This window comes from Protobothrops mucrosquamatus, unplaced genomic scaffold (genome assembly GCF_001527695.2).
Source record: "Protobothrops mucrosquamatus isolate PMUCROS unplaced genomic scaffold, P.Mucros_1.0 scaffold703, whole genome shotgun sequence".
Classification (NCBI taxonomy): Eukaryota; Metazoa; Chordata; class Lepidosauria; order Squamata; family Viperidae; genus Protobothrops; species Protobothrops mucrosquamatus.
Genome location: NW_015386985.1, coordinates 219,071 through 229,002, shown reverse-complemented (window position 1 = coordinate 229,002; position 9,932 = coordinate 219,071). Strand labels below are relative to the sequence as shown.

Genomic DNA, 9,932 nt, shown 5'->3' with positions numbered 1-9,932 from the left:
TTTATGATGTGTCCAAAGGTCTCCCTTTTGAGTAAAACACTTTCCACATTCTACGCATCTGTATGGCTTCTCTCCTGTGTGGAGCCTCTGATGCGTTCCAAGGTGTTGTTTTTGTGAAAAACATTTCCCACACTCCCCACATTTGTATGGTTTTTCCCCTGTGTGGATTCTCTGATGATTCTGAAGCCCTCCAAGGAAATTAAAACTTTTCCCACACTCCCCACACTTATAGCGTAACTCTCCTTTGTGCCTCTCCTCGTGTCTCCGAAGTTCATAAGAAAACGTAAATCGTTTCCCACATTCTGGGCATTCATAGGGTCTGTCTCTGGTGTGAATTCTCTGATGTCGCATCAGGTGTGATTTCTGGTAAAAACATTTACCGCATTCGAGGCACTTTTCCTTTTTCTCCCCTCTGTGCATTTTCTCATGACTCCGAAGACCTGAACTCTGGGTGAAACATTTCCCACACTCAAAGCATTTATATGATTTTATTCCTGCATGAACCTTCTCATGGGACCAAAGACTTGAGTTCTGAGAAAAGCTCTTTCCACATTCCCAACATTTGTAAGGCTTCTCCCCTGTGTGAAGCCTCTCGTGGTTTCTGAGGGTGGATTTCTCAGAAAACAATTTCCCACATTCCAGACACTGATAGGGTTTCTCTCCAGTATGGATTTTCTGATGTGTAAGAAGACTTGACTTTTGACCAAAGCATAAATCACATTTTATACATCTATAGGGTTTTACTCTGGGGGGTTTTTTGAGACCTTTGGTGTCTGTTCCAGAGGATTTCTCACCCTCCAAACCTTGACTAGATCCACTTCCCGTATGGATCTTCTTGTGGGTAAAAAGCACTGATCTGCGAGCAAAGGATTTCCCACACTCTGAGCATTCATGGGGTTTTTTGTGGTTTTCCGGAGTGCTGATTGTGTCTGATGGGGGATCCAAGAGTTTCCCAGGCTCCATGCTTTCTGGCGGCTGCTGCCTTGTGTTGATTTTCTATTATGTGTTGAATTGCAGATAAATCTTTGGTTACAATCTTTTATCTGCTGTGAGAATAAAAAAGAAATCGAGAATAATATTTCCTTCTGAGAATGGTAGAGAATCACAAAATCTCAGCCTTGGAAGGGACCTTGAAGGTCTTCCAGTCCCACCCTCTGCCCAGGGTAGGGTCCCCAGTACACCCGAGACAGTGATGGAGGCCCTACATCTGTAGGAGAGATATCCTCCACTTATGACCACAGTCGGGACTGGAATTTCAGTTGTTCAGTGAAGCAGCGGTTAGGTGAGGAGTCACATGATCCCTTGGATCTACAACCATAATCCCACACTGCTGGTTGCAATCATTAAGTGATCTTGAGGGTTCTTAAATAAGGGGAGGACCAGGCAATGGTGGTGGTGGGGGTCCTGGATACCAGGCATAGGCCACCCATGAGTTGGGCGGGGGTCCTGAAGTGGGATATAAAGCTGTAGCCAACCCTGGAAGCCTGAGCTATATACAACCACAGCCATGAAAAGCAGCCCTGATTGACAACAATGCTGGGACTGCGTCTTAAGTGGAGGCCTGGCGCACTCAGCTATTTCAGCCATCTGCCACTGACCCCAGGAGTGGACCTCAGCCCACTGTCTCTGCTGCCATTGAGAAATGAGGCCTTAATCTCCAAAGTGGAGGCCTTTGCAGCCTTGCGACATTTTCCAAGCCGCCTGTTCCATACTGTTGCTAAGCAACGTGTCCCAAAGCATCTCTAACCTTCTTCAGGGCCCCCTCAACTTCCACATTTCCTGTGCCAGGACTCACAGGGCCTCCCCTGCCCACTTAATGGCCGCTTCTCTCAAAGACTGAGATTCCTGTCTGAATTATGCTCATAATACGAGGAGTACCTATAGGGAATCCCCAAAATGAAGGCATCACTTTAGCAAGAGAGGAGGGAAGAGAGTTCGGGTTAGTGTAATCAACCCATTCCCGATTCCCTTTTTCTTGCTTTTTCCGATTTTTGCACCATTGAGCTCCATCCCATCATGACTTCTTGATCCCAGCCTCCTCGTGACACATACATTTTATAAAATACTACAAGGGGAAAAAATGGACCCAGGAAATTATAGACCAGTCAGACTGACATCAATACCTGGGAAGATCCTGGAAAAGACAATCAAGCAAGGAATCTGTGAAAACGTAGAAACCAACAAAGCTATTGCTAGAAACCAACATAGGTTTGTCAAAAACAGATCACGCTAGACAAAACTTAGTGCTCTCTTTGACAAAGTGACTAAAGTGGCTAAAATAGTGGAACAGTGAAGTGGACATACCCTCCATGTTTCCCCGGAAATAAGACTCGGTGTTATAGGTTTTTTTGCCTCCAAAAGAGGCACCAGGTCTTATTTTCAAAGGATGCTTTACCTTAGAACAGCCACAGCCATTTACTCACCATTAAAATTGCAGCTAAGAATTCTCTGGGTCAGTTGTTCCCCCTCTGAATCAACGGCAGGGATGACCCCTCACTGCTGACAGGTTTGATTTCTCCGTAACCGATTGGCAGCTGATTTCCTGCTGTTGGAACAAGAAAGAAGATGAGAACAGGATTTCCTTTCGAAAAACATAGAAAATCACAAAATTGTTGGGGTCAAGATGCTGACATTCGTAAACTGCTCAGAGAGTGCTGTAAAACACTTCGTTTCTAAGTTTTCTATTATCTGTGGATAGTTGGTTTGCAGGTAAATCTTTGGTCACAGCTGCTTTCCTGTTGGTGGAAGAGAAGAGAAGCAGAGAATATATTTCCTTTTGAGATTGATAAGAGAATCACAAAATCTTTGCCTTGGAAGGGCTTCCTGGGGTCGGCATTTCGAAAAATATTTACACCTTGTTCTGATATCAGATAACAAGACCAGGCTCACAATCTCTATAAAACGTGTCCTTTGTAAAACATCCATCAACAAGGTGCTTCTACATCACAACCTCTTCAGGGAAAACAAGGAAGATATTGTTTGTAGAGATTCTGCCCAACTTTTCAGGAAAAAGCAAACTAAACATTAGTAATAATAATAATAATAATAATAATAATAATAATAATAATAATAATAATAATAATAATAAAGTTGGAAGGGACTTTGGAGGTAATCTAGTCCAACCCCCTGCACAGGCAGGAAACCCTATACCATTTCAGACAAATGGCCGTACAGTCCCTTGCTTCTTGTCCTGCCTTCAGGTGCTTTGGAGAATAGCTTGACTCCCTCTTCTTTGTGGCAGCCCTTGAGATATTGGAACACTGCTATCATCTCACCCCTAGTCCTTTTCATTAAACTACTAGACATACCCAATTCCAGCAGCCGTTCCTTATATGCTTTAGCCTCCAGTCCCCTAATCATCTTTGTTGCTCTTCTCTGTACTCCTTCTAGAGTCTCAACATCTTTTTTACATCGTGGTGACCAAAACTGGATGCAGTATTTCAAGTGTGGCCTTACCAAGGACTTGTAAAGTGGTATTAACACGTCACTTGATCTTGATTCTATCCCTCTGTTAATGCAGCCCAGCACTGTGTTGGCTTTTTTGGCAGCTGCAGCACACTGCTGGCTCCTATTTAAGTGATTGTCCTATTCACCCGGACTTAGGGGACAGTAGCAATTGTGACTATGTGGAGATGGCCCAGCTATCTCTGGCCACCTGCAGAATCATGAATATAAGGTCATAAAAGGACAGCAAAGGAAACACCCAATATCCTAACCCACCCGGGAACACATGGTGTCTTGGGGAATCACCTAAACCACCCAAAAGGGAACATATGGTGCCTGGGGGGGGGAAACACCCAAAAGGGATCATTTCTAACTACTTCTTTCTTCCTTCTTATCTACAGTGTGCCAGCCTTAAAGGGCAAAGTCTTTATCTTATGTGTGTCAGCTTTGCTGGGTGAATTGCTTATGTAACCAAAGAAGGTATAAAAATAAGGCTTTCCTGATATTTGGGGCTTTTTCTTTTTAGAGAAGCCCGTCTTTGTTCAGCTGAATAAAAACGTAAAGCTTGAAGGCAACTTCTGGTTTCCTGTATTTTTTATCAAGCAAAACTTCAGAACTTGCACACCAGTCCACTAGGACTCTGAGATCCCTCTCACAGTTACGACTATTGAGCAAGGTACCCCCTATACTGTACCTGTGCCTTTAGTTTTTCTTGCCTAAATGTAGAACCTTCTGGTATATAGTATATGAACAAAGATTATTCATTCCTCTTTTTTTTGGATTAAGTAGAAAGAAAAAGGATCTGACATGATAGCTTTGTTCCAATATTTAAGGGGCTGCCACAAGGGAGCAGAGGTTCAAACTATTCTCCAAAGCACCTGAAGGCAGGACCAGAAGCCATGGATGGAAATTAGGAGACATTTCCTGAAAGCCAGAACAATTAAGCAGAGGAACTGGCTGCCACCAGAAGTTCAGGGTGCTGCATCACTGGAGGTTTCAAAAGAGACTGGAGAATGCTTCTCTGTAATGTTAGGGGTTCTCCCGCCTGAGCAGGGAGTTGGGCTAGAAGGCCTCAAACATTCTTTCCAGCTCTATTATTTTTTTATTCTGTTATCCTTTTTGGGGTTGGGAGAATATGAGCTCAGTTCAGTCATAAAGGACCTGTGACACTCCAGGCCAGTTTGGAGACCCTACAGGCCTTCAGAGCCCCCTGGAAGCCGCCCTGTGGAGCCTCTGATGAGCACCCAAGGGGCCTCCTGCCCTTTTTGGAGGCTGCAAGGCCAGGACGTTTCCTGGTCTCCAGTGAACCGGAGCTGTCTGGGTTTATAAGCATTGCTAAAAACATTGACAACTGTGTAAGCATTTAACAATTAATTTAAACAATTCAACGTATTATTCCTTATAATATTTCATAATCAATAATGTACAAGGTAAGTATTTATTTAACAATGAATGGAAATAATTTATTATTCTTTCTTATAATTTTCAAAGTGGGTGGGATGGGGGGGGGGAGTGTCCAGCAGAGTCAAAGAGGGAATTCTGAATTTTTGACAATCAATCAGTGGCTCAATTCAACCAGCTAAACCTTTTCTTTTCCTAACACCCCCGCTCCCCCCCTCCCCCTTGAAATGAGGTCAGGTTGTGACAAGATCACATTACAATCTCAATAAACGTTTTAAAGCTACACTTCGCTCCCTTTTCAAACTGCACTGGAGGGAAACGGATGTTCAGAGGCTTCCTGTTCACACGGACCAGAGAGAGACCTTCTGAAAGCAACTTCCCCAAAAGCCCCTTCCCGGATCCACCCGGAGCCCCACGGGGAGCCCTGGCCGGGCGAGGAGGGGGCAGATCCAGCCCGGGGAGGGAGGGACCCCCCTTTGCCCCCCTGGAGGGAAGGGAGGGATCCACTCCCTGCAGGCGACGCCAGAGCAGAATCTCCCCAAGGAAAACCCGGGAAGCCGGAGAGGCGGATCCGCAGCTACCTTTCTCCTGGCGGGGGGGGGGGGAAAGATCTCCTGGCGGGAGGGGCGCCCCAAAGGCCGGAGGGGGAGCAGCCCGACCTGCCCCGAGCGGGATCCAGAAGCCTCTCCCGAGGGATCCAGCGCCGATCCTGCCAGGGCGAAGCGAGACCCACGGAAGGAAGCGGAGATCCAGCCAATGGGAGCAGAGAGGCGGGGGCGGGGCTTCTGTTCTCCTCCTGGGCTCCGCCCCCGCCTTACAGCCCCGCCCCTCAGCAGCCTCAGAACCTCCCCCCTCCCTTCCCCTTTACGCCTTCCCAGCTGGGACTCCCTGTTTCTCCGCTGGGCATCCGCCTCCCGGGTTCCTCTGCCCATGCTAAAAGTGCCCTGCTGTGTCCGGGCGGGGCTGGGTAGAAACTGAAGCTCCGCGATTGCTTTTTTTTGGGGGGGGGAGAGCCAGGAGCGACAGGAACCCCCACCCCCCGGCTGGATGTTTGCGCTTCCTCCCAAACCATCCTCCTCCTGTGTGTTTGTGTGTGTGTGTGTGTGTGTGTGTGAGAGAGAGAGAGAGAGAGAGAGAGAGAAGAGACGCAACCAGTTCTGGCAATCTTGCCCACATCACATTCTGAGGTTAATAAAGCGGGGTCTGTTTTGGATTCACCCGATATTAATCTTCCAGTTAAATAAATCTGAAGTTGAAAAGGGCAACTGGATAAGCCCTGGTTAAAGGAAACTTAGATCTCTTGATTATTCTTGTCCTGGCTCTATGGGGTCCCTTCAGCTTCCCTCCAGGGTCTCCCCCCCCCACTCCACAAGGGTCCTCAGGGGTGGTCAGGAGGGACAGAGAGACGGAGCAGGTGGCTCCTTGCATTGGCAAAGGGGTTACAGCTTTTTTCCCCATCTTTTCCTTTTCTCTTCCTCCTCCCCTGACCCCCCCCCCAGCGCTGCAACATTTAAGCAAGCAAAATTTCCAAGTTTTTTCACTGTGGTGAACAATGTGGGAAAAGTGCATTCCGGAGAAATTAACAACATGCTGTAGGATAGTTGAAATGCTTTTATTAAGGCTGCACAAAAAACTTGATTTTTTTTAATTTTTTTTAAATCCCACTCCAAAAGATTACAAACTTCCATATGGTTCCCAGAGAAACAAAACACCCATGAAACCTTAAAAGTTTTACTTTACAATCCTAAACAGAATTTCCCAACCCAGTTCAGAGCTGGCAACCTGGGTCTCTTGGGGGTCTCTTCCACAGGGAATAGGAGAGGACGGAGGGCAGATAAGGGGGCAACAGAGACCTTAAGTGGCATCTGTAGGATATTTTCCCTCCTCTGGATCAACTTTTTTTTAATAACACTCAGTCCAGGGAAACTTTTTTCTCCGTTTATCATAATTATGAACCGCTTTGGGTTTTTTGAAAAGATTTCAGGATAAAAGGTTTTCTTATGCTACAAAGATTTCTACGCTTTCTCTGTATTATGACAGTTCCTTCATTTTAAGGAACAGATTTTCCACACATCAAACTCTGATGTGGTTTATCACCCGGAAAGAGTGTCCAGTAGTCTGAGCACCTGGAGGGTTTCTCTTCAGGGCATTTTTACTGCAGACCCAGGTAGATATTCCAGAAAAATATTTGCCAGACACCAAATGCACAATTTCTTTTTCTTGTGGATCCTTTGGGGCCTCCAGAGGTCCCAGTGAAATCAGTATTTTGCAACTTTCCAATCATTTATTCAATGACCCCCTTTTGCGAATGCTCCAGGGTTTATCCTGGTTTCATTACAGGTAGTCCTCGACTTACGATGTCACGTAACAACTGTTCCAAATTGTGACAAGTGTCAATGGCCATAAAGCAATTGTGACCATTGTAACATTTTGTCTCTGTTCTTCAAGGTTAGGTGACCAAATTATGGGCACTTGGCTACTGGCTCCCTTTTATGACCAGGAAGAACCAAGATCTTGCAGCCATGGGGTCACAATGGGCAACGTTTTTGTCAATTGTTTTGCAGAAAATGCTAACTTGAAGACTATATTTATACTTAGGACTGCAGTGAGTTGCTTAATGACCACAAAAAATGTCATTTAAAAAAACCACAATTATATGGTTGTGTACACATATAATGCTGACTCTAACAGAAACACAGAGAAGTCAAGAAGGATGAGTTTCTTCAATCACAAGAGAACTCTGCTTGCTCCACTGTGGAACTTTTATGAAGGATGCTTGAAGGGGGAGACTGGACTGGACACCTGTGTTATTCTCTGTGGGGATCCTGCCAAATAGGCTGGACAAGGATCCAGGATCCAAGAGGTCTCAGCTCCAGAATGGATTATTTGTAGCTCAGGGCTGAACTGCTGGGTCTTTGTTGCTCTCTGAGCTTGGTGGTTTCCTTGCAGATGTTTCATTAACCAACTAGGGAACAGCATCATTGCTAACAATGTCACCTAGAACTGATAATGTTACTTAGTTGGGTAATGAAACGTCTGCAAGAAAACCATCAAGCTCAGAGGACACCAAGGTCCCCATACCAGCTCTGGCCAAAGAGCCCCTTGTTGTCTTGAGTGCATCGGGTTACTCATCCCTCCATCAGTTGAGAGGGAACCTCATCCATTCCTGGGCTGGACTGAGGCTGTCAATCAAAGAAGGGATCTCCTAGGAAGCATTAAGCCTTGGCGTTCTGCAGCCTTCATCCATTCCATGACCTCCATCTCCAACCCTCAGGGAGGAGGCTGGGAAAGGGCTTTGACCATCAGTTTAATAAAGGCAGCTTCTCTGCTGTGGATCTCTCGCCTGTGTTTCATCTCCCACAGTGGGAACCAAGCACTCAGGGACACTTCAAAGTCCCAGCAATCTACAGCTGCCTTTTTTGGTAGCTGCTAGAAGACTTTGTTGGTGTTCCCTCTTAACTGGATGGTAAATATTTTATTTTAACCTTTGGCAATTTTTAATTCTGATACCTTCAGGACTCAGAGTAGTCTGTCACAGTCCCTGGTGTAGTGGTTATGTGACCCTCCATTATGAGCACTTTAAAGTTAACTACACACTAGCCTCACACACTGATTGAATTTTGGGTTGCATGAAACGCAACCTGGTATCAACTAACTATTCATACCAAACAGAGTACATAATTAAAAGTCACAGTTCCTGTCACCTGTGTGTCCTAAGATGTGGTTCAAGTAATCACGAGTGTGTCAGGCACATGTAGGTAGCCACCAACGATCTGCCTTTAAGAGCAGGGATCCATCCAAATCAAGACATTTTTCCTAAAGTGCATCCAAAAGCTGCCTCTTTCAGCTCAACCCTGGAAGTCAGAAATGTCCAACTAGAGAAGATGGAGTCAAAAGAATAAAGATGGCAGCTGTTTTAAAGAGCATTCCATGCACAGCTAAAAAGAAGCGGGACTTTGTCTGCACAGTATTGGACAATTTGACTGCCATCTTGAAGGGTTTTTTAACTCCCATCCAAGCCCTGAAAACAGTCTTCTTGATTATTTTGAACAATAATTTTATTAATGATTATAATTGCAGATTCAACATAGAAACAATAAAAGTATGTTTAACGATACGGTATGTGGGTGTATATATTACAAATACAATGTGAATTAAAAAAAAAAACTTACAACACAATAGGAAAAAGAAACTTTCCTATTTTCCTGCATCTTCTTTCTACATCTCAAAGTCATTTTTCATCCTTAAATCTTCAGTTCTCCTTATTGATCAATAAAGGACTAGTAAAAAATAACAAAAACATCTGGGTGCTTTGACTTATGACTTAAACAACCTACAACCAGAAATGCATTCCCAGTTTTGGTCATCAGTCAAAGAGTTCCTGTACACTGCAAAACATTATATATACTCCCAACACTCTTATAACTCATTGTCTAAAGATTCTTAAGAACAGTCAGGTGTGTCTTTTGAAAAAAAAAATGTTTCTCACATTCTTCACAATTGAAGAGATTTATCTCTGCTATGGACCTTATGATGCACTTGCGACACTGGTTTCCTGATTGTGAAGGTTTCCCCACACCAAAAAACTGTAGGATTTCCCATCTGGGACTGTGTGAAGTTCCTGGTGAACTATAAGATGTGACATTTAAAAAAATGTTTTCCACATTCCTCACAACTGAAGGAGTTTATCTCTACTATGGACTTTCTGATGGATTTTTAACTGAGATTTACAATGAAAAGTTTTCTCACACTCTGCACACTTGTGAGTCCACATGCCTTAAAATTGTCAAGGTTGAGAAACACTGGTATAAGGGGTTCCTCAACTTTTAACCTGAAGCAAATCTCTGCCCATCATGGATCCAGGTCATAAATACCTTTTGAGGGTGGAGTCTGATACGATTGGCCCTTTCCAGGGTGATTTGCGGAACCGGTGATGTACGATAGTCAGGCTGACTATCGGGCCTCGCATGCGGCTTAAGAAGACACGGACAACATCTTCCTTTGGTGAGGTGTGTAGAAGCAGGAGCGAAAAGACCCCTTGAGTTCTTACGCACCTACTTTTATTAGAGTATAGCAGGTATGGGAGT

At 44.7% G+C, this 9,932-nt stretch overlaps 1 protein-coding gene across 1 annotated transcript in view; it reads right to left on the bottom strand.

The window, feature by feature from the left end:
• Positions 1-3: 3 nt before the first annotated feature.
• The window catches only part of LOC107289456 (zinc finger protein 208-like), a gene marked incomplete at its 3' end in the record, with an annotated part of 23,419 nt that continues 13,490 nt past the window's right edge, over positions 4-9,932 (bottom strand). Inside the window, exon 3 of the mRNA XM_029284544.1 lies at positions 4-730. Coding sequence (XP_029140377.1) covers positions 4-730 — 727 coding nt within the window. The remainder of the gene's footprint in view (positions 731-9,932) is intronic.